Genomic DNA, 23,100 nt, shown 5'->3' on the forward strand with positions numbered 1-23,100 from the left:
GCCAGGAACAAAATCCCCCACTACGCATCCGCCCTGCAGCCCGGTCTTAGCTTTGATGACATTTTTTGTTGTAATGGGAAATATCAGCCAATCAGAGTTGTCTGTATGTCAGTAATTAAAGGGGCACTCCACGGATTTTTCACATCAGGATCAGTTTACTCATCTTAGGAGTACTACTCAGTATGTGAAAATAAATAATAATAATGATAATAATATCAATGTCTTCTGTGGCTGTGAGATCTGAATAAATTTACCTTGATGACGTCATAAGGGTTAAAAGGGTCAAGTTTGAAATAATGGCATAGAAAATGAAAGCTGCTACAAAGTTGCATTATGAGAAGTGTAGGATCCACTGCTTTTGGAACTTTAGCCTATACAAGAGACCAAAAGTTGAGATATCTTCACCTCTGCAGCATCGATTTTGATTCTTCTTCTTTTGTTTTTTTTAATTTGTCTCTTGTGAGTCCTGAGCTTTTACAAAAGTGCAATAGTGAATCATTGGAGTGCTCCTTTAAATGTCAGCAACTGACACGAAAATCCTCCCCTTCAAATACACTTAATGTTCGCACAAAACGTCATTCATTAATGACCGAACAAAACAGTGAAGAAATATACACATCAGTCAACTTATGTTTGTTGTTTGCAAACAGCTTTTTTAAAAACAAAACAAAACCAAAAAATACAAAAAACAAACCAACAAATTTTTAACATTTTTAACAGGACTACTTGGATGAATGAAGGTCAAACAGATAAAGTGTAAGAGGAGGGACTGGTATAGGTGTGTATTCTAACTGCAGGACCACTTTCTCTATCAATTCCCCACAAATAGCACCACAAACAGATTAATGCGGGATTCCTGTGATGGCTACAGCTGAACTTAGTCCAATATGGTTAAGTCTTCAGTATATTTCCTGTCCCTGTATCTGCATTTATAGCTTTTCTTGCATTTTGACGCTTAACAAACGCGTTGGCTGAGAAACATCTGTCTGCGCACTCATTTTCCCAAAAGTATAGAAATAGAAATGGCAAATTCTTCCATAACCAAGTATAGCTCTCGGAAAGGTGTTCTTCTTTGTTTTTTTTAAGGTAGTCTGAGTTCAGCGCAGTAAGCATCAGCTACATCTGAATGTGAAATGCTGTGTGATGACCAGAGTTCTTTGGTTAACTACTTGAAGCGCTGTGTCCAGTCGATGGTTAAATGTGCTGTTTTGTTGAGAAAGACAGGCTTGGCATTGGCTTTTTAGAGGGTTTCTTTTGGATGATAAAAATTAAAAAAATAACAATAAACTACACGTAATGCTTTACTCAACATAAAAGACATTCAAGAACCATACAGCTGTTTAAGCCTTCCACCATGTTAGTCCATTTGTATTTAGCTTCTCTCTAATCTCTACTGGACAGAGACACTTTGTTCATTTTGTTCAGCTTGACGTGTTTTTATGAGCCCCTTGTTTTATTATCTGACCCTTATTCTATCCTGCCTTTGTTTCCTCACTCGGTTTTATCACCTCTTTCATTTCATAGCTTTATTGCACTGCAGACATAATGAATGTGACACATCAGAGCTTTTAACCGTTGCTTTCTCCCAAGCCGATTTATGAAGGGTCTAATTCTTCCCTTGCCCTTTTATCATTCCCTGCTGCTCACTTCCTTCTACCAACAGCTTTATTATTATTTCTACAAATAATTAATACTTTCTGATTAATGTCCAATGACTAAAATATCTGGTTAAATATTTCTCAGCTAGTTAAAGGCACTTTGCATGTTTTGTCCTTCTAAGAATGATGCAATTGGCCCTCGCTCATTAAAGTTAAAATCCAGGGAAATATCAATTGCTGTAGCACAGATCTGAACAAAACAACTAGCTCTCAAGGGAAGTGACACACGCTGCACTTGGTTTGGCATCAGTGAAGAGCCAGCAATCCACAGTAACGGATGTCGAGCACCGGGTAGACTGCATTCACACGTCTCCTGGCAACAAGTGGCTCCTCTGTGAGAAAAGCAACAGCGCTGTGAGGCAACGCCACAGGAAGAGCTGACACAAAGTGGCACTGTGTATCACCATCGAGAGGGTTCGAGGAGAATTCCAGCATGATATGAGTTTTTACTCATTTCTTTTATATTTTCTATCGCTGTAATGCTAATTGTTTATTACACCACTGTTACGGTAAGAACCACCCCCCGTCACTTTCTTATAGAAACGTGCAACATAAATGTCACACTCCTGATGAGTGTTGCCACGACATGAATTAAACGGCTACGCGTCATTTTCAATTTATGCTTCAACGAAAGGTTTTTTTTTTCTTGAAAGTCATCTCCATGGCAACCGGAGACTTCTGCGTTTTTAATGCTCTGTTTCTGTTGCCGAGCATAACCTGCACAGACGGCTCTTTAAATCACAGAAATGCTGTATATCTATCTTTAGCTTATTAATTGTATATTGATTGATCAGCTCCCAGCCTGTCAGCGAGCAGCAGGTTCCTCTCACTCAGAGGAACTCGGACACAAACTTGCAGGTCCGAGTCGGTGTGGAATGAAAACTATTATCTCCACATTACATCCTTATGCCTGAGACATAAGAAAATTCTCAGAGGGCGCAACCAGAAAGAAAGGTCTCGAGTGACACTTTTTTGCTGTTTACATTACTGTCGAGCAACATTCATCAAAAATGTCAAGATCAGGCTGAAGTCCAAAGCCAGGCTTGGCAGCTCCATGAGGATGTGCTCGGAGAGATTAGCACTTTGAGCTAAACGATAACATCAACACGCTAACATCCCCAGCTTACATGCTGACGTCAATCAGCTTTAATGTTAACCGTGTTCACTATCTTAGTTTGGCATGTTTGCCAATTAGCACTAAACATGAAGCGCAGCTGGGGCTGATGGGAATGCTATTAGGTTTAGAAGTCTTAAACCAAAGTGTTGGATAAAGTGTACCTGATGATTTTGCTGGATCAAACGGTCAGGAACCAACAAAGTTATTCCAATTCATCCAGAGGGGGACGTGTATTTGTATACGATTTTAGGACAATCCATCCAGTAGTTGTTCTGTTATTTCATACTGGACCAAAGCGGTGGACTGACATTGCAATCCCTAGAGCTAAGACTCTAGCATGGCTAACAATGTGTTGACAAGCCTACTCTATAAACCTACGGCATACGAATACAATACAGTCACATAAACTTTCCATCAATCGTCAGCATTTCTCTACCAGAAGTTGCCCTGCCATCTCCTGTGGTTGACATAAGCGTTGCTCCACTTCCTGTTAGACCAAAACAACATGCTTCTACCAGCTAAAATGAAAGTGAAATGAAAGATTTTAAATGCCATCTTTCTCAGTGGGATCAACTCTTAAATATAAAGCAGAAAGTGAGTCAAAACCCTGGAAACCATGCTGGAACTTTCCTTACAAATCCAACAGAGACTAAACATTATGGGTGATAGGTGTCTGAGTTCTTACTTAATCTTTCAGAGTTTGATTACAGTGTACAGAGCTTCTTTTTAGTCCTAGAAATCCGGTTTGTATTAGAGCTAATTTAGCCACCAGTGTAGAAACTATGGTAGAGAAGATGTTGAAGCAGTGATTTGTATTCCATCCTCATTCCCGCTGACCCCTTTAGGCAGTAAAAAAATCCTCTCCAGAAGCAATATGCCGCCGAACATGCAGATATGCCGATTTAGTTTCCTATTTAGTGAGCTGGCCTGAGAGCTATGGCTAAAGACAGCACGTGTATACGATATAAACAACCGAGGTAATGCGGTACTGCTCCTTAATTTCCGGCCTCCTGGCGGTTCTTGCAGCGGCTGAGCAGACCTAAATAACTTGTGATGAGAGTTAAATTTATACTGAGAGGCTGGCAGCTCAGCCTTCATCGCCAGCGGGGCTCCGCGGCCCGACCCTGTGTCCGTAAACGTTTTCTCTCCACAACACCGTCTGGCGTTGCGGCGTGTCAGGCCTTCCCTGCCTTCATGTATGTGGGAATGGTGCCTCGCTGAGTCAGACCCTCGAAGCGTTTGTACGTGTAGTTGAGGAACACCCAGTCCTTCGATTTGAAGTCTGGCTCTGTTGCACTGGCTGTTAATACACACAAAACAAAAGGAGGTGTTACTTTAATAGCCACTTGAGGGCGCTATGGATCATACCATGTGAATGAGAAGCCCCTTAAAAGCCATGCTTATATTAAGAGAGAAATCAGCAAGGAGCTGTTCACATCTGGGGTCACACTGTCTGAATCTAACCCAAGCCAATGTTCCTGATTTGGGATTTTCCCACAGTGTAGCAGAGTAATTCATAAGACAAACCTGGCTGTAGGATGTCTGATTCGGGGAAGTCATCGAAGTTTGAGGTGTCATCAATGCTCTTGATTTCAATGGAGATGGCCGCTGGCCGCTCCCTGTGAAAGCAAGGCAGAGAAGATGGTGGAAACGAGGAAGGAAAGAGGTACCCGTCACACCCAATACTCGATCCACAGTGTTTTACCACTGAAGTCTTAATGTTGCTTGCAAGCTGGTAACTTTGCAGCTACAGCATGTGAGATATTCATTTACTCATCCACGTTTTGGGGCCGATGAACATTAAAAATCTAAAGGGGGAGGCAGCACCTTAACACCAGCTTGAAACCACATCCATCAGTGATGTCGTTTGGTTCATGAGTGCAACTGGACCGTCTCAGTCTGAGAAGTTTAACAAGTGGATGCGAGCAAAGACATGATTTTCAGAGAGTGTTTAGTTGCTCTTTATCCTCTGTTAAACTTCCCCGAAAAATATAAAGTCAACACACTGTTTCGTAGCGACATGAAACTGATTTTCTTTCTCTGAGCACAGGTCATCAGACTAAACTCTCTCTGTGCATGTTTGACCTACGGCTGCTGTAGCTCTTACATTAATCTGACAGCACTTGATTCATATTAAATTGTTACTCGTTCATGACACAAGACCAACAAGCTGAATTTCTGCCACCTTTATGTGTCTGTGTGGGACTTCATGTACCTGATGTGCTCCCAGTCCACTGACTCAAAAAACTGATGACTCTTGATTTCCTCCACACTCACAGCTCCAATCCTGTTCTCAGCATCAGTGCAATACCTGAAAGACAAAATGAATGTACTGTTTTGTCACCCACACAGTTTCTCAAAGAGAACACTGAAATGAAAATGCATCTGTGCACACCTTAATATCAAGTCTTTGGCCCTCTCTGAGATGGGGACTTCGGGTGGGAAGACGAGTGTTTCCTTCCAGTTCATCACCTTCCTGTACGTCTCCTGCGGCGTCTCAGAACAGAAGGGTGGATAACCTGAACACAGCCAATAAGCAACAGTTTTATTGATCTGACACCCTACAATGTGACATGTAAAATAATTCACGACACATGACACGTGAGTCATATCGACTATATTTTGCCAGAGACGAAGATTTGATTTGTCTCATCTAAAATGTTTTGAATATTTGTAAATGCTCCCTTTGGCCTTTGATTTCCATTTTGCAAATGTGTTTGTGCTTCAAGCTCGCTGCGCCTGTCTTACCGATGAGCATTTCGTACATGATGACACCCAGGGACCACCAGTCACAGAGCTTGTTGTATCCCGTCTGCATGAAGACTTCAGGGGCTATGTAGTCTGGCGTTCCCACAGTAGAATAAGCCTGAGAGTTCCGCAGAAAGATTAAAGGTGAGGCATCTGGGCAGGAGTATATTTAAAAAAATAATAAATTCAACCAATAAAACTGATTGTCAGGTTTGGCAGTTTGCCAGGATTTTGAGGCTACTGCGTGAATTTTTGCAGCAACTGAGGAAACTCCTCAGAAGGTACTTTTCTTCTATGCTTCTCCACATTGCAGCCAGTAAATGCACTACTGGTTCCTTCTTACTCTTGGGCTTCTGCTGTACATCCTGTAAAATTTCAAAGCCTTACCAGCTGCCTCCGGTTCTTCTTCCAGGTTTCTGCTTTCCTCTTGGAGTTCATATTTTGAAAGGCTGCAAGATGCAGGAAAGTGAAGGGAGAGGAAAAAAAGAGAGAAATTCCTCAGATAGTCACATTGTTTTCGCCATTGTTTTCGCACAAGACCAAAGCAATGTCTCTCTGTAAATGTACTTTGGTTTTGGTTGTGATTTTGAACTCACAGAAATCACTGGGCGGGTTGTGTGTCAGGTTCCTGTAAAATTCTGTGCGATGAGCCTTTTTCAGTCCCGTGCACAGGCCGAAATCTGACAGCTTCACATGTCCCTGTTAACACGTGAACATTTGATAAAAGTCATCCGCTGAAAGCCACCATGCACACGCACACCACACTGCATGCAGGACATTTCTGGGTGTCCGTCTCACCCTGGAGTCCAGCAGCAGGTTGTCCGGTTTGATGTCTCTGTGGATGAAGCCCAGCTGGTGGATGGAGTCGATGGCCAGAACCGTCTCTGCGATGTAGAACTGGGTGGCCTCTTCAGACAGAGTGTCCTTCTTCATCAGCAAGGTCATCATGTCGCCTGGCAACAATATCACAAATGAAAACTTTTGAAATGATAACAGAACCAACCACAATGTTTGTGTAGAATAACTTCTGGGCAGAAATCCCTTGTGTTACACAGCTCGTTTGATGCTTTCATATAATAACACTATCACTAACATAAGGCTCCACGTCTAGTTTATCTGTCTGTTTATTAGCATTATCTTAGGTTATCAGTGCAAACCTCCAGGCAGGAACTCCATGATGAGGTAGAGGTTCCGCTTGTCCTGGAAGCTGTAGAACATCTTGACCACCCACGCGCCGTCCGCCTCCACCAGAATATCCCTCTCTGCTCGGATATGAGCAACCTGCAGGGAGAGGGCAAACAAAACTGTGAGTATACAAGAGGATGGAAGAAGCAGCTTAAACAGGATGCCTCGAATACTGTGGTTCTAACAAAACATCACCTGTTCTTTCTCCAGCATGTCCGCTTTTCTCAAAATCTTCATGGCGTAAATGTGTCCTGTGTCTTTTTTCTGCACCAAACGGACCTGAAGAAGACAACATCACAGTTACATTTAAAAGCAATGTGAATACACAGAAACAGCAACCTGTCTAGCAAGCTCATTTGTAGCGTACCTCTCCAAAAGCCCCTCGTCCAATAACTTTAAGGGACTCAAAGTCATCCAAGCCAAGTCGCGTCCTCTTCAGTCTCAAAAACTCGGTCTCCTTGCGGGCGTGCTGTGAGCGCCGCATTACCTTCTGCAAAACACAGGCAGAAAGACGGTGAGCCGTCTGAAGAAGTCAGCGAGAAAGATTAAAAAAGAAAAGCCTTTCCTGCGACATGCTGAGGTCTGTTAAGGAGAGGACAAAGAGTACCGCACCTCCTCATCAGGCAAACCCTCTTCGTCCATGGCCTTCTCCAGCTTCTTCTGCCTATGAATTAAAATAAAAAAAATCATAAAATAAAAATAACACATTTAAAAAAGGCATACAAACCTTAATATGAACTAAACAAAATCATTGCACTCCAAATTATTTTACAATATAAAAAGAGTGAGTGAGATAACTTGGAGTGGAAATATACAAGGAGGGATTAAATGACCCAAAAAGTCTCTGATCTTGAAAATGAATCTCCTGTCAGGTCATTAACAGCAAGTCAGCTATCTTTCACAAGCTGCACCAAACCGTGTTACCTGGGCCAGAGATCAGCTTTAAAGCAGTAATGTGAGAACACAGGAGGCAAATTGTGAGGCGTCCTTTGTTATGCTCACACCTGAGACAGAATGAAACACCTTCGCATTGTTTCCTTTCCCTGCAGCGGACGGAGAGACACCTGACGCTTTAAACAACAGCTGCATTTACGTGCAGAGAATCGTCGAGGCAAGTGGCCGCTCTGGCCTGAGGGTGTTGAACAACTTCTACTGCGCTATTAAAAATACAGTGCTGTAAAATGAAGAATTATGTTTTTTCTTAAGTAGACTCCTACAACGTGGCCGGGAACATTGTTGATGAAGATAAACAGGTGCGATTGGAGGCCGCTGGCTTTCTGTTACTTTGTGCAAAAGGCTGCTGGTGTCATGTTGGCTGTTAACCCACTCGGGCAGTTTTACCTCATCTCACGCTCCTCGTGTTGGGTTAGCAGAGTGCTGTAGAAGTTTTCCAGTGTCAGCTTGGCCACAGTCACCCTCTCTCGGGTGTGGTTGCTCATGGGAAGGGCAGCTGCAGTCCCTCCCGTCATGGCCATACTATCCTGTATGACAGCATTAAAAAAAAAAAACGCAAAAAACTTCAGCTTGTACACATAAGTTCAGTCACTGATTCTACTGGTCAGTTTAGCCATCATTTGGCTAAACTGACCTGAAAACCTCAACTAATTTAATATATTCAGGAGTTAAGTTTTCATTGTTGCTGCCTTACTTGGTTTGAAAGACCAGTGTCCTGATTAGCACTAGCATGTTTTCCGATTTTGCTTGTTATCCATTATTTCACAGTAACGATAACACTAGCCCCGTGAGCAGTCCATCACAGAGTCTCTATCTGCTGATTACCATCACTGAACCACTTTCTAGTCTGACTGGTTCTTTATCCTGCAATCGTTACTGATGGCAACAGCAGCAGCTGCCCAGCAAAAGTGACACAGACTCGCTTTAAATATGCAGGCTCCCCAACACAATTGCATGAATCAGGAGTGTGACGACGACTACAAGAACCCTCACAGGCTTACCACCCACTCACTGAGACACACAGACACACACACACATACAGCCATGCCCTAATGTGGTGGCTGACTATCGCACTATCGGCATGTCTGCCCTCTACAATGTCTACAGAATGTCAATCAGCACAGGAAGTACCCACCTAACTGTTAACAACACTTCCTTAAAGTTAGGGGACAAGCAACAGATTTTACAAAGAAAGTCATATTGAAGCATCAGAGCCTGAAATATGCTGACGCAAATGTGTTTCATTTGTCGTTCATTCATGTCGTCTTGCACATTTCTGTGTAATGAAGTCTTTTATTTAACGTGTTATTTTTTTTCCCTTTAGTGTAAAGGTAAACAAGCACTATCCTTTCTTACATTTCAATTAAGGAGCAGATCCTTAGACCTCATACCACCAGGAGGTTCCCACGTCAGATCCCTGGTACAAAAATATTCTCGTGACCCTAAAACAGGGACAAGGAATCATGTGCTGGGTGGTTCACGGTCTGCAGGGTTTCATTTCAGGAACCCACCAGTAAAATCTCCACTTATCTACGTCAGTATGCATTCCTTTGCACATTTACATCGTCTTGGATAAAACTGAACTGACAAAGGACTATTCCAAACTGAGAGAAGACCAGCAGCTCGCCAACCGACTAGGCCTATCATTCATTTACAAGTACATCTCACACTAGAACAGAACTTATCCACACTCTTTTATAAAACGATTCTTCTCTCCCACAACTACTTTCTCTATGAGGGCACATTGGGTTTAACTGAGATGAAGAAACACACACATACCAAGTGTGGTGGAGGTTTTCTGAATAAAACCAAACATTACTGATAAAATAAGAGACAGCCTGGACAAGAGCAAGCACAAAGATGGGAAGTTTAATTCCCTATTTCTTACAGAATATTAACCTGAGCAGATTTTAAACATATTATGTAATAGACAAAAAGAGGAAGAGGAAGGATGTGGACATCATGAAAATGTTTCAGCAGTATGCCATCAGAACAGACATGATTAGCTCACATGGAGATAAAACAGCCCTGCAGTCCAGAGATAGGACCAATGTTTCGTCTGGTTACCACTCCTTTTTCCGTCTTGGCCCCAACAATCCCATAACAGGAGAACTGGAGCAAAGGCTAAAATGATTACAGAAGTGAACATGCTGACTTTACCTGCAAGATACTTCCTGACTTCTGAGAAATCCAAAAAAAAAAAAATCACTGCATCACTGCTTGGTTTAGGGTGGAAGAAAGGGAAGATGGCAAATAAAAGTGTTGAGTTACCGAGGTCTGTATAAATTGAAAGCAACACTTGTAGGAAGCTTAACTTAAAGGGACTCGCTGCCCATGAACAACAATCAAATGACAGTCTTGAACAACCACCAAGCAGCCTAATCGCAGTTCCTGTGGTCTCATGTAGATCATATAATATTACGTTTTTGAGACGGTACACATCAGCTATGGTGGGATCATGTATGTGCCGGCTTCCATTGGTGCCACAACTGTTTGACACGGATGCACAATTCATCCATGGACTGCTGTTCGTTTCTGTCTACAAAGTGCCAATTTAGGTCACTCACAAGTGTGAATATGCTGGTAGTAGCTGTATTTTGATCAATTCTGGGGTATTCTGTGATGTATAGTGGAGCTGGGCGACACAGAAAATGTTAAGAAATTGAGTATAGTTGACAATACTGCAAGGTGCATATTTTTCTGAACACAGCAGGTGAAGAGCAGTGCTATACAGGCATTTAATACTGAAAATCCTTGCTATCTACTGAAGCCTGTGTTTACAAGGAATGTATTCAGTCTACTTTTACTGCTGCTTTTGGTCTCTACCAACTCCTGTGGGGAATATCAGGCTCTTTAGTGGCTCCACTATGCTCCACAAATGCTCCACTATGTTTACTAGCTAGCTGCCAACTTAGTCTATCTGTCACAGTTGCTTTTGTTGAGTTTTTTCACCGAAAACAACGGCCTCGTGCTGCCAAAAATGACATTATGACAGTAAAGAGACTGAACCAGATTGGTTAAGCTGTGTGCCATTAAGCCAAAACAGTGTAGGATCTTACAATGTGTTTTAGTGGTCTGTGTAAAAACTTGAAAATTGCAAAGTATATGGAGAAAAAAAATCATCTAAAAGGTATTTAACCAACATTTACAATATAATAATACTATTATTACAGTTTTCCCTTTTCTTTCCATATTTCCACATCCACATTTGCTGTACGGAGCTGAAACTTTTTGCTTGTTTCCTCATCAAGGTGGAAAATGAAACATCATCAAAACTGTTACACTGTGAGCTCGCAGCTCAGCCAGCTGGACCTTTAGCTCCGTCTGAAAAGGATCCCGTTTGGCTTGAAGTTAACCAGATCCACCCTTTTGCTAAACAAACAAGGCTACACCACTCAGTCACAAGGAAGGCATTATTAAAGCAAGCTCACTGTGTGCAGACCTAAGCCTGTACTAAAACAAAAGACAGGGGCCAAAAATGGTAAACCAAAACTATCACCTACAGTTAAAGCATTTGGCTATAGTGACCATTTGTTTCAAAAATCAGATGTCATTTAGTCTTCTGACCAAAACCGTTCAAGGATAAGTTCACCCAAATGACACAAAACATATCTTATTTCCTACATACACAGATTTCTGTATTCATTTTTAATTAATAGCTGACATGCAAAGATCTTGTAACTGTGGTCCATTTAGTGCTGTGTTTAAATGCCCAGCGTTGCAATCTGTCTTCGGGTTTTTCACTCTTTCACTTCAATGTAACATCGTCAACTGACACAGGAAGATGTGGGCACATATTGCTAGTGCAAACACAACGAACACAAAGGCACAACATAACAACATATCCCCTTATTTACAGTATTTGCAATATATTGAATCGTATATCTTGTATGGTAATATTGTATCATATCACCAAATTCTTTCCAATATGCATCCCTACTCGACATATTAAAAAGAACTTGATGTCAACAAGTAATGATCAACGTTTCCTTCGAGAAAACAATGTCTCAGTTCCTCTGCATGACCAACAGTCCTCACGGCCTTTTTCATTGGTCAAAGATGAAAGACCAATGAACACTGCTGACAGCAAAGTCTATGGATAATCCATAGTTTTCTGCATGGGTAGATACTACATAGCCTACAGCAACAACATAACAAGGAAGCAATAATTCTGTTGGCACGCTGTAATTTATTATCTATCCTGGCAGATAATGAGCTGAGAGTTAGACTCTTACCGGAAAATTTTTATCTTTTAAGTTTAAAGATTGTAATAAGATAAAATCCAGGCAATGGATCTACAGTGTAACTTTTTTCTCCAGCTCTTGGATTTCTCAGTTTGGTGTGGAATTGTTGAGTTAATGTGTGTGTATGGAATTGCACACACACACATTCAGAGGCACACTCCACCCTTTAAGGACTGTAAGTGACTGGACAGGAAACCCTTTCCGTCCTGAATGAAAGGGCTCAGTCACGACGCCTGAGAGAGGAATGGGGCACACACAAATGTGCACTCAGACACACACTCATACACACAGAAAAGCGGACAACAAAAAAAAACAACTATTTTTGTGTTGAAAAGTCAAAACATTATGCTAATGGAACTTCAAGGTGTCTTTCAATTGTTCAATCATATTTGTAACATTAAGTAACAAATTTGTTATAAAATTCTGTTCTGTTAAATAAATGCTAAAGAACATCCATTCTAATTAAAAAAATATTTACTTTAAAAATAGTTGCAGTTATGTTGTCAATGTAGTTCAAATAAAAGGTGGACAAAATAAATGTCAAGTGAATAACTCATTTTTTTTATGTCTAATAAGTAAAGTCACTGTCACGTTTTAAATCCAGTGTGATGAATTACTCACACTGACCTGCAGAGATGCACCTGCATAGGCGAGCTATGTTAATACATTCATGTCTTGCCTCGGCTAAACAGAAACTTTTCGTGCCACCCTGTCAGTTCTCCGCTATCCGATAACCTCTGCAGCTGCTGCCCGGCACATGACGGCTAACAGTAGATAATATTCACTGATGAGACTAAGTTTAAAAATAATATTGGGTCAGCAAACACAAATGTTGGCTGACTTTGTTGCTGTGTTGCGTTAGCTAGCTATTTGGCAGCTATAACGTTATTCCCTTTGCGTCTGTCTGGCAGGTTCCATGACAGACACAAATAAAAATTCGACAGCATAAAAATAAATAGTATTCTGCGGGAAATAATTTTCACCTACCTCCGTGTCCTGCTCCAGAGTCAATTGTTGGCTTGCCGCCACCACACGACCCAGGTGAAACAATATAAAGGTGTTTTTTCGTATTTTTCTGCCTAATATTTAGGCAGCTGACGGCTAGAGCCTCCAGTTATTGGCTACCCTTCAGAGGAACTTATCAGCCCACACAGTAAACATCGCCAATATCAACGCCAAATCATAACAAAACTCCTCTGAGCCTGACTGCAAGCTAACACGTAATAATTTGAAAATATTTTAAGGTCTTCATTTTACAACCTGACCTTCTTCTGTCTTTATCGCTATAAAATATGAAATAAGCAGCGATGCTTCCTAGGACCGTCGGGCTCATCAGACGCTTCAGCGACGCAACGGAGTACCATTTGAATGACGTTAACAAGAACCAATCACCGATGAAGAAAAGAACCAATGGTTTCCATTGGCCAACCGCATGTAGAATATACACGAGAATGACATGTGCATTAGCCAATGAGAAGATTTGAATCGCCCCGCAAGGGTTTTGTTCCAGGACGCAGGTTCATTTGGCTAGCAAGCAATTGTAGCCATGAAAGAGTACGATGTAGCTACATTAGTTGTAAGCTTTGTTACATAATTTTATTGGTATGTGTAGTGCAATAATTAAATTAAAAAGGACTAATATTATCATGCTATATTTTGGATTAAATGACACAAACAACACTGAAATAATTAGTCCTTTCATATGCCAAATCAACTGCCACAGAGTACCTCGGGTCATTAAGAGGTCACATTGAGATTAAAACTATAAACTACAGATTTTTTATGGCTTGAAAAAAAAAACGTGAATGATTTATGTTGAAATATCACCACTATACAAATATGATGGTAAAACCGTATCCTAATCTGTGCCCCAAGGACTACTTTGCCAAGTGACAATATAGGATTTAATACTATTTATTTATAATAATTGTGATTTTTTTTAAAAAGATGAGTCCTATAGATATATCACCGCTACATTATAGGAATATCCTGACAAATATTTATATTCAAGTAGAATATTGGTATGACAGCTGCAGCTTGTTTTGAATAAATATATGGGGCACACTGTTTCAACTACACACTGCGGGTTATTTTTTACCATTTCAAAATAGCAATATAGAAATAGCATTAGAAACTGACTTTTCCTCCCAAGGTCGCCTAGAAATGTATTCACCCTATCGGGAATGTTCCGTTTCCTCGTTCACTTGTGTCTATATGCTACAGGTCTGTAGGACAGAGAACAGGTGTATGCAGTAAAGAATTACCCAAATTACAGCTGAAAAATACAGGTAATAAAATCGACAACACTAGTAACACACGTTTGTTGATCAAAAGACAGTGGAAGGTAGTTCAGAGTTTCTGACATGAATCTCCTTATTTGGGCGGCTGAATGCTTTCACTGCTAGAGACATGATGTCAACGTGCACAGAGGTGGGTGTACATTGCTCACACGTCTGGGTGTGGTGTCCAACAGACAAGGCTGTTTTTATATTTCTCACATCAATGGGGCCCACTGAGTCATGACACAGCAACTATATTTAGGTTTGGGCTATAAACTCTCTGGCCTGCAGCTTACACTTCACAAAGTTCAGTCCAAAACACACTGAGGCCCATTTTTAATGAAATCAAGACCACATGATGACTGCTGTGTGAAAACAAAGTAACTCTAGCTTTATGTGATTTTTAAATGTTTTCCTATTCAGATTGTTTATTAGATTTGCGGAGCGGGCTCAGACGCTACTTTATCTGATTAAAAACAAAACAACCACATACTGGTGAGACATTATTATGAAGTTTCTGATTCAGTAAATCTGATCCGAGTCTGTTTGGGCTTTAGAAAACAGATGCATACAAAAAGGTCTTTTTCTTATCTTTAAGAGACTTCATATAAAAATGTTATGAGAGCTATTGGCGGCATAGCAATGCATTCATTTGGGTAGTTTATGCAATTCAAGCAGTAAAACTTCACAAAAAGCACAAAGAAGACCTTATGACCTCATCTGCATTTCTCAACTTTCTCACATCCAGTAATTGTCTGATTTGTCATACTGAATCTTAAATAGTCCAAGCTTCCCAAATAAGAACAGCGTTAAGTCATCAGCAGCTCTCTTCCCTATTTCACCCCTCAGCAGATTGTCTTTAACTTATGAAATCCTCTCAAACGTCATGCAAGATGCTCAAACCTCAGCTTAGTTCCTAAAATCTTTGTGAAATTCTCAGCAGATTCTAAGCAAGTAGCACCAGCATGTTCCATTTCAGGTGTTGTGTATGGCTGATGCTCATATCTAGAATGGCAGAAAACAGCGGAATAAACCTCCAGTTATTGTTTACCGGTTAAACAAACGAGAATGAAACACCGAGTCAAGGGTCACACGAGCCGCCGGTTTCTAAGAAGCAGAAGTGTTGTCATACTGAAAATGAGACCATTCTAACAAAAACACTGAGTGCATCATTCATTAGATCATTTTGTCCCATTCATACTTCCTGTTCAGTCAACATCCACCATTTGTGAGCAGATGCACAGCAATATGTCATCACAGCTGTTTGAGTAAGAATTGATGAAGGTGACAATAAAAATTCCATGCATTTTGAATATGAATTTAGCCCTTTAACAAACAGATTTTATCAGAAAACAATGAGAAAAACATCTGAAAAAAAATTGGCTGCTTGTTGGTGATTAAAGATACAAATGAAGTCTCCAAAGTATTTGTTGAAGCTTTATTAAAAAAAGACAATGAACATCAGATATGGAGTTACAGTGAGCTGAGCAGACTGATAACTGAAGTGTGTTGTGAGGTACTCAGACACTCTAGGATTCATTCATAAATAAACAAAAACAAGCTTAATCATTATACAACATATACATAAAACATAAAAAACTCAGGGTGAGCAGTCACACATTCAGATCACAGTCTTTTGGACTACCGATTAAACTGCACCTAGCATTTTCCAGTATTGCTGTTATTATGCAACCAAATTATTTTTCCAGTGACTGTATGGCATCTCACATTTCCTTTATGGACACATTCGGCATATTTTGGGGTGTTTTGAGGCTTGCAGCTAATGTTATGTGATGAGGAAAAGGACAGAAAATTGTCCATAACTGCATCCCGTGCGCTGCGGGTCAAGACTCAGACGGCGACGCTTGGCTCAGTGCTCCGTTGCGGGTGCGGAGCTGTGACTGGGCAATGTCAGCCAGGGCGCTCTGGATCTTCTCCAGCAGCATATCGCCACGGTAAACCACCTCCTCCAGTCGGGCTGCTGCCTCATGGTTCTCCTCCTCCAGCTGCCTCAGACTGGCGGCCTGACGAGAGGGCAGATTCATTTACAATGAAGGGTGTGCTTCAAATGACTGTTGTGATTAATGCAAATCAAGCTGTGGTGCAAACAGACGTTTAAAATGAGCAATGAAAAAGCAAACAGCACAGACCGTGAGCTTCAGGCCTTTTTCTAGTGCAAAAAAGGGGACATCCTTCATTCTAAAGCTTCATTGTTTCTGACAGGAGGTTCAGTGATTAACAACACACTCTCTCTTCATCTTAACCAGTGCGCTGTTGGCAACCGACAATATGACAGTCTCTATGTTAAGTATTTAAGCCACAGGAAGTAGAGAAGCAAGAAAATGTTCCTGGCTGACACTGAACCTCAGCACATGAAACCAGCTATGTACCACTTTGTTAGATTTAAGTGAGGAAGTACAGTAACCACTTCACTCCATTCCTGCAGCATACTGTCTTTAACTGATTAACAGTTGTATATTTGTGTTTGGATCAAGACAAAGCTGCATGTTAGTTATAACTGACTGATGGCTCTGAATGGAAAACATCACTTTTGTTTTTCCAAAGAAAAGAAAAAGCCTAAGACAAGACAGCTGCTGTGATGAGAGCCTCTCCTGACATTCTAGCCATGCATGTCTTTGATTCTCGCTTTCGTCCAAGTCTGTCTACAGAGCCTACGAACTACAGCAACGTGAACATGTTGTACAATCACAGACACACATCACACATCATGATGTACTGCAAAATCATTAGCTCTACATCAGCGTGACACCTGCACAAACCTTTATTACTTTGAAGAGAAATGGTGAATTTGCATCATCTACATTAATAAGGATGAGACACTCTAAGTTTCAAGGTACCAAGATTGCTGAATTTCTGATAAGACATTTTGACAAGTGCACAAATATTAAAATGATGGCTGAATTACATTTAACTCTTTTAGGGTAATGATACTGTGCATGCTGGCTCACTGTTACACTTGAACAGAACAGAGCCATTGTTGATGTTTGCAACACCTGTGCTTCTCCTCTTATGTATATGTGTATTTCCAGTAAGGATGGTAAGTATGTGTTCCGGCTTGGTTCCTGGTAGAAATTATCAATAATGTTCTCATTTATTCTATTTACAACTTCTTTGAGCCTCATTATGATGTTTTGTTTATGATTAACCTGTGACTTGGCTGCTGCCACATTGTAATCTCCCAGAGCAGCTAATATTTTGTTCTTCTTTAGAATGAGTGAGAATTCATAACACACACATAACACCGATAGGGAGTATCTTCTGATTTCAAGAGAGGAGCCCAGCAGCAACAGTGTTGATCTTTCTGCTGTCATAATCTGAAGTTAACTAAGACAGAATTAAACTCTTGTCAAATAACTCCTGTCTACAGAAAGATGTCTGTGTTGGAAATGGCCACTTGCTGCACTGTGTGCTGCATTCTCTGACACTTTCCATTCTTAACTTTTGAGTATGCAAATTAGAAATTAACTTGAGAGTCACCACTGTCATCCTTATCACGGACTGATGCTTAATATACCACGTTTTGGATTCCAGTTGATGAAGAGCTGGTGTAACTTCTAGCGGAAACAAATCTGTGCTCAAAATAGATAGGAATTCATACTCTATCCTCCACTCATATCACAGCATCATTTTTTTTTTTTATCCAGTTACCCCGCAGGGATCATTTGAGCTAATCTAATATAAGCTTCTATTTTCAGGCAAGGAATCAACACAGAAATAGCAGCAATTTTTAATCTCCATTTAAACTATAGACAAAATAAGAAACAATTAATTAGAAACTGAATTACAGAGCTAATCAGAACCTCTAATTATACTAATAATACTAATTTCAACAACAACAGTACATTTTCAGAATCTACACTGACTTACAGAAGATCTGAATCTTCCTCAAAGCCTAAAACCATAGTAGATCATCTGGTTGTTGGCTTTATACTCATGAGCAGATATCATTTTACTTCTCCGTGTTTTTCAGAGCAGTCAATGCAGGTAGCTGCACAAGTGTTCACCTGGCTCCCCCTGCTGACTGAAAGTTAGAAGTACTAATTGGGTACTTTTTGGCTATTGGGTGTTTATTTTAGTTTAAGCAGAGAATCTGTCAGAGGAATGCATTGCAGTGGAAATGTGGAAAGTGCATGAATACTATACACTGCAGAATGCAGTGGAAGGAACCCGTGAATGTGCTGACCTGCAGGGCTGCCGTGGACTCCTCACTGGGCAGAGAGTCGATTAATACATCCACATCTTTGGCTGTTCTGGCGATCAGAGCGGCAAACAGCTGGGCATATTCTAGGTAGGGATAAAAATTTGGAATTCTATTGTTACAAAAATCATGTTTCTCTGTAAATTTAAATTATGAACTTTTTTTTTTAAAGTTTATAACATTGTATTGTCCAAAATTATGTCAATAACTGGGAGGTAGAATATTGTGAGTAATTATGAATTTGGGGATACTCTATCAAAATAGACAGATCATTACTAGATTGGTACATTAATAATATATCTTAAACCAGACAATGGTGAGAGGCAAGACATAGTGAATGAAAAGACAGATGGGATTATGCTGTAAAACAAGAACAAATAAACCACCTTCGGTCGGGTTTGCTGGTTGATCTTTGTTGATTGCTGTTTGGATGTTACTGAACGAAGCTGGAGGCGCACACTGTTGCAGGACGCCGATGGCGTTACAAAACTGATCTGCAAGCTGGGCACACAAAACAGAACCGTTTAGATTACACTTCCAAGCAAGAAAGAGACTAGATGTTGACGCTGCCAGCCAACCGTTTGCGAGTTAGTAACACTGACTGTATGTACGCTAATGTTTAGTAACTACAAATCACTTCGAGTTTTCAATGTTGTAACACTGCAATACGACAGCAAATATTTCTGTGTGCGACAACGTTATAACCTAAAGCTGAATTTATTCGTGATAACGTTACAGGCCCCTGGTTGTTAGCTACCCAGTAACATAGTGATGTTTCAAAAGTTATTGAAGAAAATAGGATACTGTTTTTGCCTTAGCTTACCACCTTACAACTCGACCAGTCAAAATATAGTTATTTTTTCTTTTGTTGTAATTTCAATATCCCAAAAATGCCTTACTGAATTAACAGCGTCTTGGAGCTGAGTTAGCCTGTCCGCCATAGTCTCTGTAATTATACCAAATAACGCAGTCTTGTCGCGAGAATGGCTTGATATCAGAAAACCTCGCGGGATTGGACGGTATCTTGGAAGCTTTGGGTTGCCTACCGTTTAGGGTTAGCTGTAGCCGCTTAAATAATCTCGAGACCGGCAAATAAGTGTTTAAATGAGCGTGTCAATCTACCGACATCTCCGCGTGCTTTGGAGTTGTATCGTAACCTCTACTTATTGGTTCTTGATGGGACTAATTAGCCTGTAGCTAATGCTAGCTACGAAATATCAACAGGAAGTAACAGACTAGCTTGCAATGTCCTGCACTTTGAGTTCTCCAGGTACTGCAATTTATTCTTTTATTTACTTCCTATCGTTAATTAGGAAGAACTGATTTGAATCCCAGTCGACCAGTTCGACCAGCATGTCTGTAAGATTTGTGTGACAGGTTTACTGTGATAACGGTAAGTTGGCTCGTAAATTAGAAAAGACTTTGTTTGTACTGCTGGTAATTTTACTCTTAGTTAACTTTTAATTGTCTTTACGTTTAAGTTACTACGGCTAAGATAAATTTGGCATACTAGTCACTTAATACATTACTAACAAGGTAATGTTAGCTTGAGCGAATTAGCTGACACAGCAGCTGTCATCCAAGGAGGTGCGACGAGGAGAATGGGTGTAGGGTTAACAACGAGCTAACTACATGGTGTTTTGGTTAGTGCTCTGATAAAGCTTGTCTTTTTTAAAACTATATTTTCGTCGTTGTCCTGAATAATTAGTGTTGGTTTTATTTACTTTAGTGGCTCTGATTGGACATAAGCTATAGATACGTTTTACTTTGGCTTCTGTTACTGTCACGTCACTTAAGGTCAATAAGTGGTATAAATGAATACTTTAATGAGGCATAATGCGTTCTATCTAGTACCGTTTATTGCCTGAGATAAAAGAGTGATGGAAAAGCAAAGTGCAGACTTGTAAATGGCAGTAACGACGATGAAAGTTTCACTCCGTTTGACCATATTGATTTTGTACTTTAATGTTGAACTGATCATCAGAGAATGAAAGAGCACAAATTACCACAGCTTTTACCACACAATCTTAGAAATTTAGATTTTGTTTGTCACTTCGCAATTAAGTGGATTAGGCTTTGGGCTAACCTAGTTTTTGCTTCACTGTAATGTCTTCCATCTCTAAATGGTAACATTGTCCATTAATAAAGAGAGGGATGCCCTCTTTTCTATCCAAGGTAGAATACTTTTGTCGCTAATCCTTCATAGTTTGTTATAATGCTGACTTGTATTCTCTCAGGCATGAACTGCACCTTAGAGAAGGTCCTGGCAGATGCCAAATCCTTAGTGGAAAGGCTTCGTAACCATGACAACGCTGCTGAGATGTTAATCGAACAGACAACATCGCTCAACAAGCGAGTGGAGGCCATGAAACAGGTATGGTGTCACATGATGTAAGAGCCACAAGATGTTGCTTTAATGTTGAACTGCTGACTGAAATCTGTCAGTTGTTTAATGAGAGGTGGTTTTGTTATCTCTTGTTGGCAGTACCAGGAGGAGATAGACTCACTGAACCAAGTTGCTCGACATCGTCCCCGCTCCAGTCTAGTCCTGGGAATCCAGCAGGAGAACCGTCAGATCAGAGAGCTCCAACAGGAAAATAAAGGTTAATTTGATATTGTTTTTAAGTATTTTATTTTTTTACTTATTTTGATTAATGGATGACTGCTGGTCACAGCCATATCTACTAGTGATTTTTTATAATTTAAGAGAGGTGTGGTTGCTAATCAAAACAAGTTGTCATGAAGCTGACATATGTTCTTGGAGTAGCTTTCTGCAGTGTTGTCTCCTGCACAAACCAAATCTGTGTTCACTCTTTGTGCAGAGCTACGGACGTCGCTGGAGGAACATCAGTCTGCGTTAGAGCTCATCATGACCAAATACAGGGAGCAGGTGTTCAGGCTCCTCATGGCTAGCAAGAGAGACGACCCTGCCATTGTGACACAGCTGAAGGAGCAGCACACCACGGTCAGTGGAGCCTGCACATAGCTCTGTTTTTTCCCTCAACTTTTACCTTTGATTGGAAACTGACAATAGTTGTCATCTGCTTTAATAAAGACTACTGTAAAGGCATAAAAATATTTATAGAAAGTCTTGCTGTTTTAAGTTTTTGTTTTTAGTATAGTGTTCATACACTTTCCACTGCCTTTTATTTAAATATTAGTTTGTTTTTTTTTTCATCTCTGTAGGAAATGCAAGCACATATAGACAAGATCAACGAGATGGCTTCGGTGATGAGGAAGGCGATAGAGGTGGATGAAGGGCGTACCTGTGAAGATGAGGAGAGGATTAAACAGCTTGAGGTAATTCTAGAGGAGGGTACATACTTTTGTTTGTGCACAGAAGTGACAAATAAAAACCAAAGAGGAAAATGCCAAGTAGACATTTTGATAGTGGCAACAATAACAAACTAACAGCAATGGTAGTGAGAAAGTTATGACCAAAACCATGAACAGGCAGCACAGAATCCCGCTCATTCTGGAAATGAAATCACATTAGCATGTTTTAAACTCATACTATTTACAATCCTACATTCTTCACTTTGGAACCATGAGGCCGATGGTATATGAGGTGATGTGACTGATTTGAGACCGCTAATATTCAGATATTCCCGATGATGTTAAATTGAAAAGTCTGATAGTAACACTTCAGTAGTGATATTAGATTTTCACGTAGTGGTGGTATCACTGCATGTGAATGTACGTTTTTGGTTCTCTATTTCAGCTGGAGAACAGTGGACTCCGAGAGCTGCTGGGAATCAGTCGCGAGGCTTTTCTGATTCTGAAGCGAGAAGACACGTCAGAGAGCACGTCGCTGTCGCCGTTGCTGACCAGCACTGATGTCAGCTTACGGAAGAGTTAGAGAAAGAACTCATGCTGACTGCCCCACCCCCCCTCCCCTTTTGTTGCCACCTCTGTGTACAGTGTGTACAGTCTGTTGCCACACTTTTTAGCCTACAGATTTTTCCAACAATCCTCTGTCTTCTCCTGGACGTTAACAGCATGATGCTCCATATCTGGTGATTCAGACACAAGCAGTGTGCACGCACATCTTCCTCATTTTTTTTTTTTTTTTTTTTGTTGGTACTTACGTTATTTTTGCTTATTTTGCCAGCATGCATGAGTCTGTGGTGCCTGTAAGGTTTTCATGTGTGAATGGGTAAAAGAAGGGCTTGAGTTAAAATAAACCTGCAAACATCAAATTGTCTCTGCTGGGTTTATCTTGATTTCATTTTAATTTAAAATGTCTGACACAGCTGAGATTCTCTGCAGTTTGGTCTGTGTGGGTTCTCAGCTCAGTTTCAATGTTCATTTTATTGTAACGTACTATCACTGGCCGATGAAAAGCAGGAACAGAAACTTAATCCAATACACAGGATGTGAGGTAATGTCCAACTACCCCTTCTGCTACAGAATACAAACAAGCCAGTTATTAGTAGTGAAGGGTGTTCCTCTCATGTTGTGATGCCTATTTCAATAGCTGAACAATATTTTTCTAAATGTAAAAAATCAAAACAGCAACCTGTTTTACTGCTTTAAAATAAATGTGTGCACATGGATAAAGTGTTAGCACACATTATTTTGATATTGTGGTTGGTTGAGGTCTGCAAATCGATGTTATAAAAGAGCTCTCACTTTGCCTCTATTTCAAAGATCCACATTTCAAAATGTGTGGACTTGACATCGTTACCTATAGATG

The 23,100-nt window shown here is 40.5% G+C and overlaps 3 protein-coding genes across 4 annotated transcripts; 1 reads left to right on the forward strand and 2 right to left on the reverse strand.

The window, feature by feature from the left end:
* Window positions 1-679: 679 nt before the first annotated feature.
* Window positions 680-13,274, reverse strand: LOC124054107 (serine/threonine-protein kinase 38-like). The gene is made up of 14 exons (XM_046379777.1): window positions 12,894-13,274; window positions 8,050-8,189; window positions 7,321-7,372; window positions 7,076-7,198; window positions 6,904-6,987; window positions 6,681-6,804; window positions 6,322-6,476; window positions 6,120-6,222; window positions 5,911-5,972; window positions 5,524-5,641; window positions 5,171-5,294; window positions 4,991-5,086; window positions 4,303-4,394; window positions 680-4,075 (listed from the first exon to the last, which is right to left on the reverse strand). The coding sequence occupies exons 2-14, from the start codon at window positions 8,181-8,183 to the stop codon at window positions 3,951-3,953; spliced, it is 1,392 nt and encodes a 463-aa protein (XP_046235733.1). The 5' UTR covers window positions 8,184-8,189; window positions 12,894-13,274; the 3' UTR covers window positions 680-3,950.
* A 2,335-nt stretch (window positions 13,275-15,609) lies between these two features.
* med21 (mediator complex subunit 21) lies at window positions 15,610-19,482 on the reverse strand. Its single transcript, XM_046379780.1, has 4 exons — window positions 19,304-19,482; window positions 18,791-18,905; window positions 18,390-18,490; window positions 15,610-16,209 (listed from the first exon to the last, which is right to left on the reverse strand). The coding sequence occupies exons 1-4, from the start codon at window positions 19,343-19,345 to the stop codon at window positions 16,030-16,032; spliced, it is 438 nt and encodes a 145-aa protein (XP_046235736.1). The 5' UTR covers window positions 19,346-19,482; the 3' UTR covers window positions 15,610-16,029.
* Window positions 19,483-19,536: 54 nt separating this feature from the next.
* Window positions 19,537-22,603, forward strand: fgfr1op2 (FGFR1 oncogene partner 2). Of its 2 annotated transcripts, none has more exons than XM_046379778.1 (6): window positions 19,537-19,674; window positions 20,642-20,778; window positions 20,890-21,007; window positions 21,227-21,369; window positions 21,591-21,704; window positions 22,126-22,603. In XM_046379778.1, exons 1-6 carry the CDS (start codon window positions 19,650-19,652, stop codon window positions 22,261-22,263), a joined length of 675 nt encoding a protein of 224 aa, XP_046235734.1. In that variant the 5' UTR covers window positions 19,537-19,649; the 3' UTR covers window positions 22,264-22,603. The 2 variants fall into 2 exon arrangements, with proteins under 2 accessions (XP_046235734.1, XP_046235735.1); XM_046379779.1 differs by lacking the exon at window positions 19,537-19,674 and adding an exon at window positions 19,680-19,797.
* The last annotated feature ends 497 nt before the right edge of the window (window positions 22,604-23,100 follow it).

Source organism: Scatophagus argus, chromosome 22 (genome assembly GCF_020382885.2).
Source record: "Scatophagus argus isolate fScaArg1 chromosome 22, fScaArg1.pri, whole genome shotgun sequence".
Classification (NCBI taxonomy): domain Eukaryota; kingdom Metazoa; phylum Chordata; class Actinopteri; family Scatophagidae; genus Scatophagus; species Scatophagus argus.